At 39.4% G+C, this 22,474-nt stretch overlaps 1 protein-coding gene across 18 annotated transcripts in view; it reads left to right on the top strand.

The window, feature by feature from the left end:
• Window positions 1-22,474, top strand: part of plekha5 (pleckstrin homology domain containing, family A member 5) — a 429,638-nt gene that overhangs the window by 381,730 nt on the left and 25,434 nt on the right. For 14 of the 18 annotated variants that reach the window (XM_069908663.1, XM_069908662.1, XM_069908667.1 and 11 more), the window contains 12 exons: window positions 52-135; window positions 6,164-6,283; window positions 7,053-7,106; window positions 8,347-8,427; window positions 11,777-11,842; window positions 15,669-15,749; window positions 15,839-15,988; window positions 16,334-16,435; window positions 16,726-16,840; window positions 17,603-17,655; window positions 18,185-18,373; window positions 20,704-20,824. In XM_069908663.1, the coding sequence (XP_069764764.1) occupies window positions 52-135; window positions 6,164-6,283; window positions 7,053-7,106; window positions 8,347-8,427; window positions 11,777-11,842; window positions 15,669-15,749; window positions 15,839-15,988; window positions 16,334-16,435; window positions 16,726-16,840; window positions 17,603-17,655; window positions 18,185-18,373; window positions 20,704-20,824 (1,216 nt within the window). The remainder of the gene's footprint in view (window positions 1-51; window positions 136-6,163; window positions 6,284-7,052; window positions 7,107-8,346; window positions 8,428-11,776; window positions 11,843-15,668; window positions 15,750-15,838; window positions 15,989-16,333; window positions 16,436-16,725; window positions 16,841-17,602; window positions 17,656-18,184; window positions 18,374-20,703; window positions 20,825-22,474) is intronic. The other 4 variants (XM_069908666.1, XM_069908665.1, XM_069908664.1 and 1 more) reach the window with 3 other exon arrangements.

The raw sequence follows: 22,474 nt of genomic DNA, 5'->3' as shown, positions 1-22,474 counted from the left end.
AGTAAAAATGATAATTGAAGTAAATTTCTACCTCTATTCTACACTCTTCAGATTGTGTGCCCACCTGATAGAAAATCAATGCCAGCTAGTTTGCCTGTACAGACATTCATGCCAGAGAACTTGCAGGGGAAAACGGTGAGTCTTACTGGAATAGCATTATGATAGATTTTCTTTGTTGACTTGAGACCACGATCTTCGTGTACTTGGCCAATTTGACTTTTTTTCTTGGAATTTGGCTTTAACATTTTTGGTTCTCAACTGAATTGCCACAACCTAACTTGTAAATAAGTATAAAATTTCAAGAAAGTACCTTGTTTGTTTCAAAGATTGTGACTTTAAATGCTGAAAGGTTTATGATTTGTTGTATTAAGATTAGACCTTAAATGATATTCTTAACCACCTTTATATAAAATAATTGTTAATGAATCTCCTGATACCTTGAAGCAAATAGATCAAACACATTGTAGTAAAGTCAGTTGTTATGTTAATTTCTGTCTGACAACAATTGTACTTAAGTCACTTTAATCCCTTGTTATAAGATTCAATTTATTGTCGTGTAATAAAACAGTGCCATACTACACGGAATTCCTTTTGCCTGCTGCAAGGCAGACAGATTCGCCATCGGCAGAAATTGCCTTAAGCTCCTCTTCCAGTCAGAGACTGAAGCAAACGAGAGTCCCCTCGGGGTCATTGTGTGTCCATGGATTCGGCTCCTGTACTTCTGCAGCCACACCACTCCAAATCATTGGAAAAACAAGCTCCAGATCCAAACCTTCAACACAATCAGGAACCCATCAGCACCTTCGGCACTCCCTCACATCCTGGTTCCGATACCTGGGACCCAGTTTTGAGCCAGTGTCCAGCAGTTCTTGAGTCCCCCGACAGCAGTGTAGAGCAGCTCACAGTCTCTGTGGGTTCCTCGGCTTGAGGAGCCAGCAGCCTGCTGCACGTGTGGGTCTTTCAGCCTCAGAGCCCCTCACTGGTCCACCACCTAGGACACCATCCCGTGGGCCATCTCCTCTGATTTTCCTTTTCAGACAGGAGGTGGCCTCCCCATTTCCTGGTGACCTGCACCAGTCCTCCGCTCCCCTGGAGTCTGCAACCCCTCATGGTTGCTGCCTGTCAGAGATGCCACCATCTTGGGCAGTTTTTAAAAAAAAACTACTGTTGGCTCCTTTAACGGGCCGTTTGAAGCCTGTGCAGGGCTGATGGCAGTTGACTGGGCTGTTGGACCCCACAGGAGTACTGTATCTCTCCACTGCTTGCTCTCTGTGGGTCTGCACTAGTAGCAGGCTGCAGTTACAGTAGCTCCAGCAATGCTGCCATTTTCACCACCATCACCATATCTCAGCACCCTGCTCCATCTCCTCTTTAAAAAGAAACCTTTACAGAAAGTTGCCACTTTGGTATTCATGTCTTTTAATCTGCCCCAAGTTCTCACCTTGTCTTCCACCAACTCCACTCCTTAAAGTTTGCATCTCTGTAAATCTTCCATTCGCTCCAAAAAGGCCTGTGTAACACTTGCAGAGTGGTGGTTGAAGACTGCTGGGTTTAATATCCGGGACTCCTTATATTTTTCTGTATGTACAACACTGCCATGAGAATTTGGAGACTTTTGTTCTATGGCTTTTTGGTTCTAATGTGTCCTCAATTTTTTTTTCTTCAAACTTTTTCCGTGTCACAGTTTTGCACCAATTGCATTGCAATAGCCTCATGGCCAATTAATTGAACCATATCTCCACTTTTAACAGCATTTGACCAAACTTTCCTGATATTTGAGATAGTGAAACATCAAAAATGCCAAAGGCTGTAATTTAATCTCCTGAGTAAGATGGTGTCCATTAGCTAAAAAGCACTCGAGTTCTTTCACACGTAGCTTTTTTGTTTGTCCATACATCTATATTTGTAAAATATGATATGTGAAAAGCATTTTTTCATGTCTACCATGAGAACATTTTAATTAAAGGTAATTTGCATATTTTAGAAGGCCTTTAAGCATGATATCACGCAAAATGTTCCTTATCAATAAAGCCATTTTGTTTTAAGGAAAGGGTATTGCTTTCTTACAATAAACTAACTGGAATTTTTTTGATGAGGAAACGTTTTGGTACTTTGGTTTTAATTGCACTTGCTCCTTACATAACTGACCTACACAGATTAGTGCTTTATATCGACACAGTTAATGGCAATACCTTCGACAATGAATTTCCAGAATTCCTCCAATTTGTTTATAATTGTGAACTAATTCCAGTTAATAAAAGCCTGTTTCAGTACAGCTGAACTTCAAAATGTAGTGCAGTTTTTGCTTTTAAGAGTTGTAGAAATGTTGTTGTCCAAAGTATGTCCCTAAAACAAAAGGTGCTCTCAACATTTGTTGGTCAATTTTGGAGTTGTCTGCCTTTCAGATGAGTATCTCCTGAACACCAATTCACTTAGCCCGATGGTTAAGTGGAAATTGAATAGGGTTCATGGCATGATTTGAGAATAATCTGAAGTGATAATCAAGTTGGAAACAGATAATTTAACCAAAGATAACACATTTTGGAATCAGTAAAACAAGGACTCAGCCAAAGAAAACTATTTTTCCCAAGGTAAGTAATCTAATATCCTCAGGAAGCATTGCAGTACATGGGGGTAGCAAAATAATCATTCCCATTTGTATTCCTGAAGCTTCACAAAAACCAATAGCAGTAACATTCTTCTCATTTCAGATAAACTTATTTTTATTATACAAGACCTCAGCAAAAATAAACATTTTTATTTTGTTTCTGCTGTGTAAAAGCAAAAAACATGCATTAAAAAAAAAGCATGCATAAAAAAATCTTTATTTAATGGGTATCTTAGTATTGTTTCAGTTTGACAAGACATTTGTCTTGCAGCTATCTTCAAATTTTATTTCCAAGCATAAATACATGAAGAAAGCTGTGATTGGGAATGGAGACCACCTTTTGCACTTTTTGACTTTATCAGATGATGAAAATTCCCCTTTATTATTTCTAGTTTTGTAATTAAGAATCGACCCATTTAAGTCGGGATACCCTAGATTTTGTGCCATTTTGGCTAACTTCAATAGCAGTGAAAATAGAGACTAACATTCTATTCATTAAGCATGATGCTGTGTGTAATTAATCCCTGCTGTCATGTCGATACAAGATAAATAGCTGTTCTCTGTTTGGACCCCTAATGGGAAGACTTATTTCAGAAATCACTGAGAAATGACCTGCTTTTTTCAAAGTTTGATGCCACTCACTGTACTTTTGCTACACACTATAACTTACAACTGTTCACTGAGAGAAATTCCATCCTAAAAATGAAGCCAGAACAGAAATGGAGATTTAAATTATCGGTGTTAAAGCAAAAAAGAGAGAAACATTGCCCCATCAATCTATTGACCTCTGTTTTGAATTAAATCAATGACTGATCCTCCAGTCCTCTGAGATTCCTCACCTTCAGAGAGAAATTTCTTCTTGTGTTAATCCTCAGTGGCCTTTCCCACATTCTGGGTCTCTAACCCCTAACTTAAGACTTTGTGTTCAGGGAAAACAGCCTCCCCATATTTATTCTGTTGAGCCCTCTTAGAAATATGATGTATTTCATTGAGGTAAAAAGCAGCAAAAGTCCCTCCAACCTTAAAAGTCCAAGCTGCTGTGCAATATTTCTTGAAATGCAATTGCTCCCCCTCTACCTTCAGACCCCTAAACAACAAACTCAATCAGAGACCTTAAAAGTTGTCAGTGCAGGAAGATAGTATGAGATTCTTGACTTCATGAAGAAGGTGGATGTGATGCTTGATTTCATCAGCTGTGGCATGGGATATTGGAGGAAGGCCATCATGTTTCAACTTTATAAAACTGGTTAAGCTCCACCTGGAGTTGCCACAGAGGAGGAAGGATATGATTGTGCTGGAGAGAGTACATTCACCTGGATTGGATTTGTTGGGTTTGTTTTCCTTGAAGCGAAGGAGGATGTGGTCAAAAGAGGTAGGAGCAAAATTGGGCCATTTTCCCATCAAGTGTGCTCCACCATTTGAATCAAGGCTGATGTGTATTTATTCTCTTGCCTTCTCCATTTAATCTTAAGAACCTACTGGTAATAAACTTCATTTTAAGTGTACCCAATCACTGGCAACTAATTCCACAGATTCATCACTCTCTAGCTGAAGAAATTTCTCTTTATCTCTGCTCTAAAGGGACAATTATTTTATTTTGTGGCTATGCCTCTACTGGATTTTCCCACTACTATAAAAATCTCTCCACATCCACTCTATGACCCAGTGGAGGCATACAAAATTATGAGGGGGGATAAGATAAGTAGGAAGAAACTTTTTTCGCCATGGTAGAGGTAGCTACTGCTTCAGAGTGTATGTATGAGGTTCAGAAGGAATCCAATGGGGAATTTTTCATGTGTGTGTTTGGAATCAGAGCCTGATGGCATGGACCAAGTGCATGCACATGGGACTACAATAGTTCAGTCCAATGGTTGGTATAGACATGAGCCTTACAAATGGAATTGGATTGGAATTGGAACTGGAATGGAGGGGATCAGAAAAATACTGGGCTTTGGTCAATGCCAAAAATTGACTAAAGATATAGTTTTCTCGATCCCAGCCTCTCTAAAGAGAGTGAGCTGGACAAAGGGGCAGTCATGAGTTTGATGCTCCATCGACAAGACTATGATATTCACGATGCCTTGATAAAATAGGGTTTCTAGTCAGAGTTCTGTCCTTAGAAGCTTGAGAATAGCTCATAGATCAAAGATCATCCAACAAACTCTAAGAAAGTTGAAAAAAGTCAGCTGCAGAGAAGGTGGGATAGGGACGTAGAGGACAGAAGGAATGCCTCTTATAGGGTGAGGCCAGAGCTGCTGACGGAATGTCACTGTTTTTAGAGGTAGATAGCAGAGAAGTGCCAAAGCCTGTGTGCTCAATCCAGATGGAAAACTTAGTTTTGGAGAAAGTTGTGATTTCACCTATTTCTGGCAAGTGAACTTTGCGGTTGCAGAAGTACTTATATGGAGGTTCAGCCACCAGAAGTTAGATTGTCTGATTGATCCCTGAGGTCGTTGAAAGTATATGCCGGGCTCCTAACATAAAGGCATGGGTGAAAGGGAAGGATTTCCTACTGTCAGCTATGACTGTAATCTCTTAAACATGATTAATGGCATTTCTGCATAGAATTGGAAATTCTGGTGTCATTTACTGAAAATTCCTAGTCATTTACCATCATAATCTTTTGACATACCGAAACCAAGGTCTTGCTGTGTGCAAGTTTACTCTTGCAATCTATTTTCCTTTTTTATCAATTTATTGGCCATCTTTGTTGAATTCTAAAACATCCCATTCCTGACCACTGACTTTTTTTTAATAGAACTTGATTAGCCTTTTTCTTAGATTTAGTCTTTAATCTGTGATTATACCCCTTTTTCTACTGTGATCTCTGGGCCCAACTCCTGCCACTGATGGGGAAAAAAAAATTACATTTACAATTCCTAATTTTGAAGCAGAAAATGGAAAAAACCATGAATATAGAACATTTTTTTATTGTCAGGAGAATCTGAGTGTAAATATCATAAAGTGAGATGGAGGTGCCAGAGTAATTGCAACTTTGACCTCCGACACTTAATAACCTGGAAAAGGATGGCCATATACAAAATGGGAAGAGCAGGTAATTTGTCCTTGAAGAAGCCTGTTATGTCAGTCAGTGCAATTGTGGCTGATCTTCCACTTTAATACCATTTTGCAGCTTTAATGTTTCAAAACTGATTTTTTTTTAAGTGTAACTGGACTTATTGCAGTCAAGCCCCCAGAGGAATAATGCTTGATCTATTCCTGATGGGCTGCATGCAACATGCTGTGACACATGTCCAGAGTGGTTAAAATTCACCATGTTTTTTGTAAGTGGTATTGATTTTTTGTACCTGCTTACGATAAAGGGGAAAACATTTTGTCTTGAATTATTCCAACATGCCTCCCTGCTCATCCACAGCTATCTGCCAAAAAAGATCAGGTATTAGCCCTGACAGAGGACTCCTTTTAACCCTTTGCATCCCAACTGTGATGCCTGGTGTGAATATTTTATGTAGCCGGCATTTTCAGCTAATCCATGTGCGTGGGTGATAAATTAATGTGTCTTTCCTCTTGGCTCCCCAAACTGCATTCCTGCAGCCGGAGGAGCTGACATTACTACTGATCAAACTAAGGCGGCAGCAAGCGGAACTGAACAGCATCCGGGAGCACACAGCATCACAGCTCATGCAACTGAATCTCAGTGATGCAAATCCCAAGGTCAGCTGCAAAAATGATCTGTCATACTCCATTACCATTGGGCTTTTTTTAATTATGGTCATCCATTTCTGATCTGTGTAGTTGGTGTTGAGTTGTGTAGCTTTTTTTTGCACCTCGTGTTAACATTGTAAAGTGTTTTTTAAAATGTTCTGTGGAATGTAGAGATAGCAAACTACTCGCCCCATATTGATTTTATCAGTGTGATGTGAAGTTAGCCATTTTGTAAAAGAAAGATTACATCTGGATACTTAAGCAAATATAGAGTGGGAGATGTACCTCAAAAATGAACTATTCTGTGTCTGAACATGTGCGCGCTGAAATTGATTGTCTCTTAAGAGCATCAGAGAAGTTCTTAATTTTGCAACTTGTACCTAAAGCATTAGAGTGTTATAGTGCAAATGTACATTTTGCCCAAGAAGTTACTTACCAAATTTTTAAAATTACCAAAATAAAATTACGTCTTTTGGAAAGAGCGACTAAATTAATTCTGTTCCCTTGCTAGCTCTTCAGCACACTGGAAGTTTTCTGTTTCATGTTTCTTTAATTCAGGGCCAATTGATACATTTCTTAATAGTTTCTACACCTTGACTTTACCTTCTCATGAATGAAAGAGTTGTGGTTTTTCCAAACTGACTTATGCAGGTGCTGTCTGTGGTGACATTAGTTTCCTTAAAATCCTGTTATTTCTTTTTGAATTAATGATGGTCTTCTGCTGTTCCTCTTCATTCTAATTTCACATTCTTTGTTCTTATTTATTGCTGCCTCTTAGAATGATATCCTCATTCATCATCTTCAAAGAAATCTCGCGTGTTTGGATTATCAGGTGGGAGCACTAGAAATGAATGTTTCATCACCTTTGGTTCCCAGGGCACGTCAGCACAAATACCTTAACCAATCTGGTAGCAAATGTCCCTCGTCTCAAAGGGAGAAAATCTTGGAACCTTTTAAACTACCACTAATTTCCATCGAGGTCTTTGATGTTTTGTTACTTAATGACTCCATTTTCTGCAAATTGAAACGCACAAGAAATTCTTCTTATTTTAAAACCCTTTTTTAATTTAATGCAATTTCAAACATTAGGTTGGTAAAGAGATCAAGGGAATCGATAATTAGTAAATGGCTAATATTTTGGATGAGTTTATTTGTGGCTTTTGATCATTGCAAATAAAATGTATTTTTAAAAATCCTTTCCACATACCTCCTTGCTTTGTTAACAAAATGATAGTACACAAACGTTAAAAGTATGCGTTGTTTTGAGAGCAAGCTTTTTGAAGTTGACCTTAAATGATAACTATAACTTTGAGTTAATGCAAAATGTCATGTTGCGAAGAGTTGTGTTTGTATGTTAGTGTGTTACAGTCCTTCCTATAGTTTCTAGCTTGGCTGATTGTGAGCAGCTACCGTACATGGAGCCTCCTGTCTAATCCTAAAAATTCACTGTGTTAAATTCTGTGTCATCTTAAAATCTCCCCAAAAGCGAGGACTGAGGCACACATGTGCATGTCCCTCCTTGTGTCATCATTTGGGATATTGTGAGAATTCCTTCTCTTTAACTGAAACTTACTGATTAACGTCTGGCTGTTGTGGGAGGTAAGAGATGATATTTTGAACCAGTTATAGCTCCATTTGAAAAGAAAAGACACTTGAATTGCTGAGAAGCAAAGAAAGCTCCAAATTTTTACCTTTTACTGCAGGAGAAAGAAGTATTTTATCCAAATTTCAAAGATTTCATCTTGGCATTGCTCAAATTATTTTCTTTTTATAAAATGCAAAACTTTTGCATGATTACAAATTAGCTGAAACAAAACTTGGTTGACTAATTCTTTCCAGTCCATGATTCACAGAATTTCATGATCGGAACTGTAAATTGGTTTCCAATTAAAAAAAAATCTGCTCGGTGGTAGCAAATTCCCTGATGCGATCTTTTTAAGTTCAGTGTGTAATGCTTGCAAAAAGCTTTAATATTATTATAAAAATCAGGAGCTATAATCACTGTTTCATCTTTTAAATCCAGCCATGCTGTAAACTGATGTTTACTGTATGCTCCTCCTGATTTGAAATAGATGAAAGAAAATGAACCTATAATCGCCACGGTTCACACTATGATTGAGAACTCAGCATCAAGACCACAAGTATACAAGCAAGTAAGGTCTTGGATGTTGGTTGCTTTGCTTAATCACAAAGCCCTGTGTGTGGCAACTTTCAGTTTGCTCTTGAATCATACCCTAGAGTTTTTATTTTGCTCCAGTGACATTCATCCATGCTTTAAACCATGCTGCAACAGTGTTGGCATGGCTGTATGACCACCTGCAAGATGCTTTATGCTTTACATCAATCTCAACTGGTGCTTGGATATATTTTACAATCTGGTTTTGTTATTGTACAGAAAGCTCAAATCTGACCAACTCCTGTCTGAATCTAATCTCACCAGAGACCAGAGTACAAAATAAACTTTGCCGGAAAGAATCCCATTGACTTGTTATCAGTAATAAGTCAAGCTAAGGTGGTGAAATGGGTTTTTATCCTGTGGATATGTAGGTCAATTTTTAGTGCTGAGATTGTTCGAACCTGGCCGGTACTTGGTTGCCAGAGGTTTCTCATTTTATTTGTGTGGAGTTCTGAAAGACATTTATGAAAACCAAAAGCATAATGATTTTGTAAAATTTTATTTGGATAAAAATTAACTGCTGCTTTTTCATACACTGACCCCTACACCTGTACCCTAAATATATACTCACAATGTTGATCGCAAGGATTGTGCTTCCCGACTGTATTTCTCCTTGAACTTGGCTCATTGTGTGTGCATGGTGATTGTGACCTGCATGTTTAAATGTAAATACTTGGTTCCAGTAGAAGCTGAAGAAATGTGGTTGCATTCTGCACCTGCACCTTTTTCAACTTGCATGTCTTTAAGACCATATCCAAGGTATGTTTTTCCATGTGATGGGCACTCGTTTTGTAAAATCGTATTTCTGCATACTGCTGAAAGAAATGATAAGTGATCATGATGTACAATTCTACCAGTGTTTTTTTTAAACCAATCTGTGCCTTTCCACTGTGATTTGAGGTGTGTGGTAGTTTTTGTTGGTTTGGAGCTTAATAACTTCCTGTGTAATGTTCTGGAAAAACTGCTTAACTTTTAAAATATGGGTCACCTTGTCATTGGCGATTATCTATGCTGCAGCCTTTAGGTCTTGGTTGGCAGAGTGTGGCAGCAAGTGGAGTTGATGCCTCACAGCTCCAGTGACCCAGCTTCAATCCTGACCTCTGCTGTGTGTGTGTGTGTGTGTGTGTGAGTGATAGAGAGAGAGAGAGAGTGTAGGTGTGATTTGCCCATTCTCTCTTTGACTCTGAAGATTCCTCCACTCACACCCATTTTCTCCCACATCCAAAAGGGTGCACAGGTTGGAAGGAAAACTGGTCACTATGAGTTGCTCCTGTTACAGCTGAATGGGAGAATATGGAAGAAGGATGGGAATGTGGGGAGAGCAGGTTATAAGGACATTAGTGGGGGATAGCATGAGCTAACATGGAGTGGATGAATCTAATTTTAAATTTAGAGATCCAGCACTATAAACAGGCAAATTCAGCCCTACAAGTCCATGCCTCCCAATTTACACTCCATTAACCTACACCTTTTTAAAGGGTGGGAGGAAACCTGAGCCCCCAGGGAAAACCCTCGTAGACATGGGGAGAACGTACAAACTCCTTACAGATAGTGCAGGATTCAAACCCCAGTCAGGTCCTGATCACTGACGCTGTAAAGGTGTGGCGCCAACCGTGGTTCCTCAGTTGTCGTGAAGAAACGTGGATGGTGTAATTAGTACTTCGACCTTATTTTGTGTGAAGGTTTATTTGAGAGATGGCTTGTAACTCGGTAAATTGTAATTTACATGTTCGACTCTTGTAAGTTAAACAACCTTGAAACATTTTTAATGCAGCAAAATGGATGAATGCAAAATAGGTCAGATTGTGTGAAACTCAAACGTTAATAAGTATATTTCTCAGTGATCGTGAAAAGCACCCGTGCAACCAGCTGTGATCCGTTATTTGTGCAAATACTCGATGCTTCTTTGTTCACTCACTTGGGTGAAATTTATTATATCAGTAGCATAAAACCCACTTATAAAGAGCAGGCCCACCCATTTAATGGGATCCACACCCACTTTCTTTCCCATTTGCAATTACAGAAAGAGAATGAGGCAATGTTAGAAAAGCTGCAAGCACATTGGTGCTCCAGCTGCAGGTCATTTGAACAACCTGTCTTACTGACCTGTCTTCAATAGTACTAAAGATGATATTTCCTGTGCTGTTGCCTCACAGAAAATATATTTATCAATATTGGTTTTATGATGTTGATGTAAAAACCTCGCTTTATATACAGGTTCCTTGGGATATGAATTATCTGACACACAAATTCTCCAATACATTTCTAAAGCATTTTTCACGCTACTAATGATAAATGCTCCATTCATTAATGACTGGATACAGAATGTATTCCATTAGTTCAATTATGGGTAACTTTTAAGGCAATTATTTAAATGAAAGAATTACAAGTCACATAGAACAATGTGATATGGAAAACAGACTATTCTGATTTACAGAGAAATCACCTTACAGGTGTCTCTCAACCCTTACGTAACCCAGAGACAGCTTTTTTGGTAGATCTGGAATCTAGACAAAATATATTACAATTGTCAAAATTCAAAGTAACAATGTAATGTTGCTATTACTTGATGGGTATGGAATTAATGAAAGCGCGATTTCAGCTCTTGCTATGATTTGGGTGGATGAGGAGTGGGGGTAGCAGTGGGGTGCACTAGTTCTTGTTTCATCGTGGCACAGGGACCTCCGTACACAGACTGCACCAGAGCCCTGAAGCAAACATCATCTTATACATAGTAAATTTGAGTTTACAATTTTGTTTTCCCCCAAGTTTCTTTGTGATTGGAACATAATGGTAAAATGTTGAATATTTATTGTTGAACTGATAAATTAGGACTATTTCATAAGTTTAAAGTCTTGTATTTCCAAAAATGCTTCACTATAATTTAATTTTTCAGTATTGCCCACCAATCCATTGGAGATTAGCCATTCAGATGATCGATTAAATAATTCGTTCAAGGAGCCAAATTTCAATTATTTTTTTTCCTACCATATTATAATTTTAGAGATTTGGCATATTTTGTATTTTAGTCCTTTGCTATGTTATCTTTACTGATGAAAAATATTCTTTCATATGCAATAAAATGACTTGTTGATCTTTCTTATCAAAGGTAACTTTGTTATAATACTTCAAAGCTGAATGTGACTCAGTGGAAATCTTGCCTGAGCAGACCATCTGATTGTAATATTGGGACGGCAGTATTGCAGCCCTAGCTGTGGCTCACATTTGCTCCACATGTAGTTTCCCACTGGGAGCACTACAGCTTTCTCTCGACGATTGGTTGAAATTTTAACATTTGTCACTTTTTCTGCATGGTTTTCTTACAGCTGGCACAGCGTGATGGATACAGAGATACTTTATACAGCCGCAGAAATGAAGATCTAGATATAGATGTATGTAATGCTTTTTTTTGTACTTGTGGCTTCTTTAATACTGTTTCCACTTTATTTGTATACTTGTTGCCACATGATAGAGTAAGTTGTCAAGCGTTTCAAGGATATCATGGCGATTATTTCTTCACTGCAACAGTACTTGGTCTCTCATTAATGCCCACCTAGCATTTGTTACACTTTAACCATCTAAAATGAATTGCAGACTTTTTGATGAATGCTGAGATTTTTTCCTCTTTCTCTATTCAATTAATTGACCACCAACTGGCTCCCGGATCTACATTGGTCCTTTCCCTGCTCTTTCTGTTGGTGCGGATCACAGTTGCTGCTCGCAAACTTTCTCAGGACAGCAAAGCTGCATCCACTATGAGCTTTAAAACACAAACCTAGATGCCATCATGAAAATTGGTTTGGAAATGATGCAAACGTCTTCCAAGTACACTGCCTCTCCATATTGTTGCCCGATCCCCGTGCCTCTTCTCATGTTTATTCCCCATCCGCTATTTGTACTTATCTGACCTCTTCCTCCCTCCTCTCAACCCTGTTCCTCTGTCCATCTCTGCAGGAATCAAATGACAGCTGCATGAACACACAAAAGTGGTGCAGGAAGGCAAATGGCATTTATTGCAAGGCGATTAGAGTTCAGAAGCAGAGAGGTTTTGTACAGGGTATGGATGAAACTATACCCAGTTCTGGTCTACATGTAAAATTGACTATTTAGGCATCACAGATAATCTAGAAGAGGTTTAATGGGTTAATTTCTGGATTTAGAGGATTCTCCATGAATAGTTATGAAGATTTGATTATATTCCTTGGAGTTTGGAAGAATAAGCAGTGAATTTTTTGAAACCAGATTGCAAGGGGTATGACTCTATATATTTCAGGAGATTTACTGAAGTGGGGGAATTTCAAACAAGATGAGGGGATTGTTACAAAAATAAGAAATAAGAGGACAGACATGATAAAGCCAACATTCTTAACTACTACTTCACCCAGAGGGTGGTGATTCTCTGGAATTCTGTACCCTCAAGGGTAAAGAGCCCATGAGGAGATTTAAAGAGAAGGAAGAGGGAAAATTGAGGGCTGTGTGGATCTGGCGCTGAAGTGACCGGGGAAGATCAGCCAGGTTTGTGCTGGAAGGTGGGCAAGATCCAGGAGCCAGGCATCCTGCTCCTACTTCCTTGTCTTCCCTGTGCCTGAAGAAAACTCTGAATGCTCCTTCACCCTTGCCTCCAGCAAGAAGCACATAGAACTGGAGAGCATCTTTGCAAAAGCTCTTCAGATTTCCTTCCTTCTAGACCATGGAGCCAAGCTTTCTGCAAGGCCTTCCTTGGTTTTATGTTCTGTTCCTCCAATTCTCTCTCTCCACACTCCTCTTGTCCATACGATCCACATCCTGTTGCATTCCCCATTTCTATTGAACTGCCAAAAACATTGAAAGTCGGAGCAGGAGTAAGCTATTCAGTCATGCTTCACCACCCAATACAACCATGGCTGATTGGACGCAAGCAAGAAAATCTGCTGACCGCTGGCGTCCAGTGCAGTACACAAAAGTGCTGGAGAACCTCAGCAGGTGATGGAGCAGCCACAGGATGTAAAAGGCAGTCAGCATTACACCCCTTTGTGACCTGTTGAGTTTTCCACCACTTCTGTGTGCTGCAACCATGGCTGATGATGTATTATCACTGTTTCCCCATAGCCTTTGAAACCTTTTGTATTTTAAAAAGAATCTTTCTATATTCTTAAATGTATTCAGTGACTTGACCTTCTATTGTAGTGAATGTTTATCTTTAGCTGCACTATAATCAAAGAATGTGACCCTTATTCTAGATGCCTCAGCTGGGGGGGTGGGTGGTGGGGTGGGGGGGGGGGGGGGGGAGCCTTCCCACAATCAGGAAGTCTTACCCAATCACAGTTTTGAAAATTTCAATAAGATCCTCCGTCATTCTCCCAAACACAATTGATTTAAACACTCCTGGCACAATAGAACCGCCATCCCAGGAATTGCAGCAAAAACGCCTTTTCTTGGTTAAGAAGGTCAGAATTGAATACTGGGCTTTCAAGTGTGGCCTCACTGATGCCCACCTAATCAGAGGAAACATCCTGGCTTCAGTGCTTAAATCCTCTCGCCGCGAAGGCTGAAGTACAATTTGCAGGTCTGCTTTTAGTGACTGGTGCGGAAGAACACTCAAGTCTCTGTCCATCAACAATTCTCAGACTGACAACTTTAAATAACACACCATTTTCTTATTTTTTTTCTAACTTCACAGTTATCCATGTTCTACTGCATTTCCCATGTCCATAGACTCTTCCTCAATCTATCTATTTCTCCATCTTTACACCCTTCTCATAATTCATCAGCTAATTATGGAATATTTCATTTGATTCCTTTGTCCAAATCATTGATCTGCGTAATAAATGGCTATGGTCCTACCACTGGAACCTGGAACCCATTCTGGGAATACACAAAAGTGCTGGAGAAACTGGACTGGTCATCCAGCATCTATAGAAAGTAGAGTCATTTGCATTTTGGGACTGAACCCTTCATCAAGGTGTTTCCTATAGATGTTGTGTGACCTGCTGTGTTTCTTCCACTTCAATCACCACACTTGCAGACTTTCCTGTTTCACCCACTCATTATTGCCTACCACCCTGAAAAAAACATACTACTTTCTGTTTTTTTTTCTGTTGACCAGTTGCGATCCATATCAATGGATCGCTCCTAATTTCAAGCAGTTTAATGTTGCACACTATTTGAGACTTTAGCAAATGCTTTCTGAAATTTCAAGTGCACGACATCAACTGATTTTTTTTTTCTCCCGTATCTCAGGTACTAGATGTAGTCTTGAGTTGGTCGAGCACTATTTCCCTTTCACTCAGACGTCCTGAAGAGATATCATGATAGTTTTCCATTTCTGGCCTCTCAGGCACATTTAATCCACCCTTATTTCTCCTATCAAAGCCTTAGGTTCCAGAATTCTCTCTCTTTAAAAAAAAAATTGCCTTCCCTCTCTACTTGCTCCTCCTCAATACTCCATTGAATTTAAATCTGACCAAACTTTTGGTCACCTCCATACATTAGCCATGTGAGACAACAATTACAGTGTGTTTTGGCACATTCCTGTGAAATCACTCGGGGTGCATTCCTCTGGTCACGTCTTCACGTTGTTATGTGATTGTTCTCTTTCCTACTATTTTCTAAAGTAAAACTTCAGGTGAAATTTTTCTCATTGCATCCCTTCAGTAGCTTCCAATCCTGAAAATATGCTTGAAGTTGTCATCAGTAAATGCTTGAAACACAAAACTGCAAAATGCGATATGTTTCAAGAAGAGGAAGCTTTGTCAAACTGGAGAATCTTTGACCTGATAAGAGTGGTGTGCTGTTAGCCAGAATCAGACACACACAAAGATAAAGACTACAACAGGCTTTAATCCACAAAGACTTCCACAGAGCCAGGCTGGCTGTGGCTGCAGCAACTCTGAGTGAGGCCTCGGGAGGCCGGCGCAGGCTTATATCCCGAAGGGTGACTGACACCCGACCGGGTGGGGCTCGATCCATTCAGGTCGACTGATTGACAGCCGACCAGGTGTTGTCCTGTCCCCTTACACTCCTGCAGGTACAGAGGTTTCCCCCTGCAGTGGATCATTGGTGTACCACCACAATAAGTTAACACTTCTTCACAGATGCTGTCTGACCTTCTAAGTTTTTCCAGTATCCCCTGTTTCCATTTCAGACTTGCAGCATCTGCATGTTTTTAATTTGAAATGATAACATTATTCTGTGCATTAAAATCCTTCACATGTTCCATCTTTGTGATTTCCTTTCCAGGCAAAGCTAAGCCAGCTGTGTGAACAGGATAAGATTGTTCGTGATCAAGAGGGGAAGCTGCAGCAACTGCACAAGGAAAAAGTAAATAATGGAGATTCATTCATGATCTTAAATACGAAGAACATACACAGTTAGTGTACAAATACTAAGTGTGCCTTTGGTTCCTGCAGCATACCCTGGAACAAGCATTACTGGCAGCAAGCCAAGAGATTGAAATGAATGCAGACGACCCTGTGGTCGTGCATAGTGTGGCCTTGCAGAGAGATGTCTTGCAAAATGGATTGCTTAGCACTTGTCGAGAGGTATCGAGAGCCACCACAGTAAGTTCTAACAGTCTTCCTGATAATTGTAGGTGCGATCCCAAAGCAGGTCCTGTTTGTGCGGAAGATAGGGTGCAGGAAAAAGTACTCCTCTAGGAACCTGGGAGTGAGGTGTGGAGGGAAGGGACCAGACAGTTGCTGTCAGTCAGCTCCTGCACCCCACCTGGTGGCTACTGTGCGTGAGTGAATACAGGAAAAAAGCAGCCTTGGGAACAGGTACAATGCAATTCCCAGCTGTAAATAGATTAATATCGAGTTCTGATGTTATGGTTTGTTTGCAGAGTGTTCTGTTCTTCTATTAAAGAGATGTGTTTCATTTAAAAAGATGTGTGTCTTATAATTTAGGAACTCGAAAAGATGTGGAGAGAATATGATAAATTAGAATATGATGTAACTCTTGCAAGAAGCCACTTACATGAGCAACTGGACCGATGTGAAGGAGTTCAGGTATTCACACGTTTGATCGATGGAACAGTGGGCATTTTTATATGTGCAATAGAAGACCTTTGCTTTAGTCAGTCACATATCCAGTGTAGCAAAATGAATTGCACGGCATTGTTTATTTGCAATTTATACATCTTGCGGTTAGTGTATTTCATGTGCACTGTTATTTTGTAAATGGGGCTTCCAAGGAAACATTTGTGGAAATTGAACGGATGGATTCTCTTTGAATATAATACTCTCCAGAAAACCTTTCAAATAGTTGTCGCCAGACGAGTTTTTATATTTCTCGTCAGGCGGACTTAGCTGGCCACCAACGCTCTCAGATCCAGAAGGAGCTCTGGAGAATCGAGGATGTCATGGAAGGACTCAACAAGAATAAGCAGCAAAGAAGTACCACTGGAAACTTTGGTAAGAGAATTTAGCCCATTTAGTTCATACAGTAGAATAGGATCGACTATGATTTCTTGGTGACCAACAAGGTTTAATCTGTCCATCTCTAACAGCTCTTCCCCAATAGCTCTCATCATTACTAAGATGGTTGCCTCTGCTCATCAGATTCCAGAAGGGGAAGCTATTGTCTCCACTTATCATCCAGCTCCACCCTGTATGACCCCTCTTCCACCTGACTCCCTTTGTTCTAGCTCTTAGGTCTTACCTTTCTCTCCCTTTGACTGGCACCTACGAATTAACTGCCTCTGTCCATCATCCTTCACCCTTCCCAGGTTCACCAATCGCCACTAGCCCCTGTCCAACCCCTCCCACCATGACCATTTTATCCTTGACGAAGGGTTCCAGCCTGAAACATCGACCAATCTTTTTCTCCCACTGATACAGTTCGGCCCACTGATTGTTTGATTGTTTCTTGGTCCAGATTCCAGCATCTGCATTCCAAAGTGAATTGTGTCAAAGCTTATAGCTTGTTCCAATCCTTAAAGTCAAGCATTAAATATATTCTGTATTGTCTCTGAGAACTGCGGTCAGTACTTTTAATCAATGAGATGTCTGAAATGGCATAGTTGATTTTGTTTTGAACGAGTGAGCTGAAATTATGTTTCCTTTTTGAGATGATCAGTGTGTGTATAATTATTTATTTGATTTCTAAAAAATTTAAAAGCTTGACGTTGCTCTTGACACACCTAATTTAATTTGTGTTTTAATTTATTTTCAAAGCTGTTGCTGGGTCACAATCTGGATCTACTTCTACCTTAAGGCATAGACAAGAGGTAAGGAACTGTGTGTACGCAGTTAGAATGGGAGGAAATATACAAAGATAATTTTGAAAATAAAAATGCAACTTCATAGACTCTCATTAATAATCTCATATTTATACATATTTATAGTTTAAATGATGTATATTAATTTGGTAGCTGTTCTATTGATTGGGCATTTACTTTTCACGCACGTTTTGAAGTGGAAAACAAATAGAAAATATGGACATTACTCAGATTCATTTTTTTCAAGCTTATACAATTTATTTCTGCTTATTCTAAGTCATTTTACTACAGATAAATTGAATCATTAAATAATTTTAATCAGTCAACACAGTTAAAATGTGTCTCAAAAATGCAAAAATAATTGAATTGCATTGAAGTTTGAATCAAGGAATAGGCTAGTATAAAATATTTGCTTTCATGTATTTTTGTATCTGAAACATGACCATGAATTAATTTGCCTGCATAAAGACAGCAACATCTGGCATATCTCAAACTGTGTTGTGCACTTATTATGTGGTGGCCATCTTGCACTCTTTAGGAAGATGAAACAGCCCCTCCTCGTCCTCCTCTCCCCCAATTATTGGACTTGACCGAGAAGGGCCCCTCAATTCCTCCTCTTCCCAGTGAGAGAATTCTTTACCCTTGTTCTACCAGAAACCTGGTGCATCAACTAGACAAAGTGAAGATCCACCCTGAACTGGAAGATCCAAGGAATGGAGCAGACTCAGTAAGTGGCCACAACAGCTGCCACGATTTGCCTTTTAAACCTGCTCCATCCATGTTTCCCTATTCATTGCTTTTTTGCCATAAAATTATTTTGCTTCCTCTCTTTTTCTTGACTTACTTATACATTTACCATTTTTTTTGGTCCTTCATCAATGATGTAACTGAATGAGCTGGTCTTGTGCAATTGCAGCCTCTGTGTACAATTGAAACCGATCCTAAAATAGAATTAGCTTTTAATATGTAACTTTGTGCAATGATACTTTAAGTTTTGGGTTATTCCTTGTACAAGTTATGTCAATAGACAATAGACAATAAGAGCTGGAGTAGGCCCTTCGGCCCGTCGAGCCAGCACCGCCATTTTACAGATCATGGCTGATCACTACTATCAGTACCCCTTTCCAGCCTTATCCCCATAACCCTTAACTCCTTTGTCCACTAGAGTCTTATCTAACTCTCTTTTGAACATAATCAGCGAATCCGCCTCTACCACTCTCTATGGCAGAGCATTCCACAGATTCACACTTCTCTGGGTAAAAAAATGTTTTCTCATCTCCGTCCTAAAGGGGCCTACCCTGTATTCTTAAACTATGCCCTCTAGTCCTCGTCTCCCCCATCATTGAGAACAAGTAATCCGACTTCACCTTGTCTATCCCCCTGATGATTTTGTATACCTCAATCATGTCCCCCCTCATCCTTCTAAACTCCATTGGATACAAGTCCAGTTTTTCTAGCCTTTCAGCATATGTCAACCCCGCCATCCCTGGAACTAACCTTGTAAATCTGCGCTGCACACCCTCTATAGCTAGTATGTCCTTCCTCAAAATTGGAGACCAGAACTGGACGCAATACTCCAGGTGGAGTCTCACCAGGGCCCTGTACAACTGCAGAAGGGCGTCTCTGTTCCTATACTCCAATCCCCTCTTTATGAAAGCCAACATGCCATTTGCCTTCTTCACAGCTTTCTGAACCTGCACGTTAGCCTTCAGTGACCGGTGAACAAGTACACCCAGATCCATTTGCTCCTCCCCACTCCCTAGCTTGACTCCATTTAAATAATACTCAGCTTTCCTATTATTGCCCCCAAAATGGATAACCTCACATTTGCTCACATTGAACGTCATCTTCCATTCAGCAGCCCACTCCCCCAACCTGTCCAAGTCCCTCTGCATTTTCCTGACATCCTCCTCACACCCCGCACTGTCAAATAACCCATCACTGTACCAAAATCTGATAAGGTAACTTGTTGTATATTTTTAAACTAGATTTATACAAACTACATTAAAAACTAAATAGCTTCTAGTTGCTTTTCAGCAAGATGATTCCTTCTGTAAATTTGACTTGAATGCTACTTTTGTAGTGAAATCCATCAAAAGAATTGTGTATTAAGGCTATTAACATTATAATTAGCAATAAGAAACTATCTTGGATTGCGACTATCTCTGGATTGTGCTGTTAAATTGAACTCTATACCACTGTGGATTCAGTGATCTGTGCCTGGCCAGGCACACAGAATTCTGCTTCACTAATAGTCCATGTTATTGGAGGCAACTGGAAGCAACATCCATTAGATTTTTTTTGGTAGGTCAATGTGCTGTTGGTCAACATATAAAATACTGTGCAAATATTAGTGATGTGAGCTTAAAATAAAACCACAAAACTCAGCAGGTCAGATAGCGCCCATAGGAAAAGAAACAGAGTTAACATTTCAGATCAAATACCCTTTGTAAGAACAGGTGTCTAGTGCAAGGCTACCTGCTATAAAGAGTTCATTCTGGTCAAGGCTTTGCCTCCCTTGAAGGTCAGTAAAAAAACTTTGTCTCCAGAGGCTTTAAGGCTGGTCACTAGGCCAGAATGTTATTCCTGTGACTGACCACATACAAATCTGAATTATTTTGGCCCTAAAATGGATATATATTAGAAGCACATGCTGAGAAGCTACTGAGTCGTTGATTATTGATTGGATCCTTAAATGCCTTTGGATTGCTCCAACTGTACACAAGGAATTAAAAAAATAGTGGTTTTAACAATAGAATAATAAATAGCATGTCTCTAAAGTTAATGATCAAATGCCTGACCTGAGGATGAAAAATTGATCTCGAAGTGTTAGTTCTGTTTTTTTTTTCCATTTTGCAGATGGGTTATAATTGTATTTTTTTTACATTTCTATAACGTTGCTTAGATTTCTTGTCTCGAGGTTGGTTACCAAAACGATTTTCTATATTTTTGAGTTACAATTTGTTTACTTTTTTTTAATTAAAAAAAATTCTTCCAGATGAGAACTTAACTGATTTTTAAGTATTCTGTCGTAAAGGAAATATTTTGCCATCACAGGGTCCTGATTATCGACAGTACAAGAGTGAACCGGAATTGACAACTGTCACTGAGGTTGATGAATCAAATGTGGATGAGAAGTTGGAGGTGGTGCCTGATAAAGAAAGTGTCATGTCGAAAGGTAGTTGTAATATTTACAAGTTGAAATTTATGTATTGCAGAATCCACCCAAACTATTCTTCTTGTGTTGCCTGAGAGTATGTTCAGATTTAGTTCATTTTACCATTCATGAAGATCACCTTTTCACGAACAAGGAATCTTTAAGTGAGGATCAAACAAAACCGCAGATGCGAGAAATCTAAATTGAAACAAAAATTGTTGGACATACTCAGCAGGTCAGACCGCAGCTGTGGGAAAAGAATGGTTCATGTTGATGACCTTCATCAAAAGATGAAGATGAGAGGTTCATGAAGCTGCAGGGGGAGTTGGGGAGGGGATGTCTCTGATGGTTAAAAACCTGGGTAACCATGGAGGTGAGCAATAAACAAGGCTATCTGATCAATGAGTGAATGGGAGCAGTTGGAACATAGACTAAAGGATATTGCAATTTAAATTTGAATTGATATTCTAAAGCCTAAAGTAGATAAATATGTTAATATTCCACAGATTCTTTAAAAAAGATCACATTGACCTATTATAATTGCATCCAGAGAGGCAGAGAGGTGAGCCCATATACTCTTGAGTTTTGATTGATCTGTTTTTCAGTAGGTTATTACAGTCAATTCAACTTCATAACTGCATCTCAAAAAATCATTGAATCAGAAATTAGTTGAAACCTTAGGGGCCACCATAGTTTAGCGTAGCAATTTAGTGCAACACCTTTACAGTTGGGACTGGGGTTCAAATTCTGCGTTTCTTTTAAGAAATAGATACATTCTCCCCATATCTGCATGGGTTTTTCTTGGAAGTTCCAGTTTCTTCCCACTGTTTGAAACGTACTGGGGGTGTAGGTTAGTTGGGTATAAATTAGGCAGCGTGGACTTGTGGGCCGAAATGACCTGTTACACAGTGCTGTATGTCTACATTTTTAAAAAATTTAGTTCTGAATATTTGGATGATATGCTTCTGCAGTTTGATCATCTCAGCTGTGGAAAGAAGCAAGCCGATGAACTTCCTCCCCAAACAGCTTAAAATCATCCCAAATGAAAGAAAAATGCACCAATGCCCACATACTCGCATGTTCCATAAAAATCAGGTTCAGCTGGTGGAAAAATTGGAGAATTATGGAAATTTTAAAAAAAAATGTATTTTTGGAAAAAGATGGTAAAAATCAATATGAAGAAAAGCGTTTCATATTCAGAGATCTTCATTTAATCTTAAAGCAATATAGAATTGGGCTACAGAAAAGTAGGAAACAAAATTCCAGTTGAATTACTCGTTAATTGTCAAACATTTCCAAAAAAGAGTAATTTTTTTTGTAACGGACTAATATTTATGTTGCATTGGTCTCTTTGATCAGTTAGTAAAAGCAGATCAGCTGGGCATACATCAGTTGACCATCTAAATTTTGAAGAATAATGGCTCAGTGCTGATTCAAGTCACTGACCATCTCCCTTTGTAGCTATTGTGCTCCAATCCAGCAAACGCCTGGTAAATCTCGTGTTCACCCTTTCCAAAGTCTTCCTGTATTGTGACAATCAGAACAGCAGAAGAACATAAGAAACAAGAGCAGGAGTCAGCCAGCTAGCCTGTCGAACCTGGTCCACCATTTAAAGAGATCATGGCTGATTTAACCATGGGCTCAGCTCCACCTTCCTGCTCCCCCTCCCAC

This window comes from Narcine bancroftii, chromosome 13, assembly GCF_036971445.1.
Source record: "Narcine bancroftii isolate sNarBan1 chromosome 13, sNarBan1.hap1, whole genome shotgun sequence".
Lineage (NCBI taxonomy): Eukaryota > Metazoa > Chordata > Chondrichthyes > Torpediniformes > Narcinidae > Narcine > Narcine bancroftii.
The sequence above is the reverse complement of the archived record's forward strand: the minus strand, read 5'-3'. Positions and strand labels throughout refer to the sequence as shown.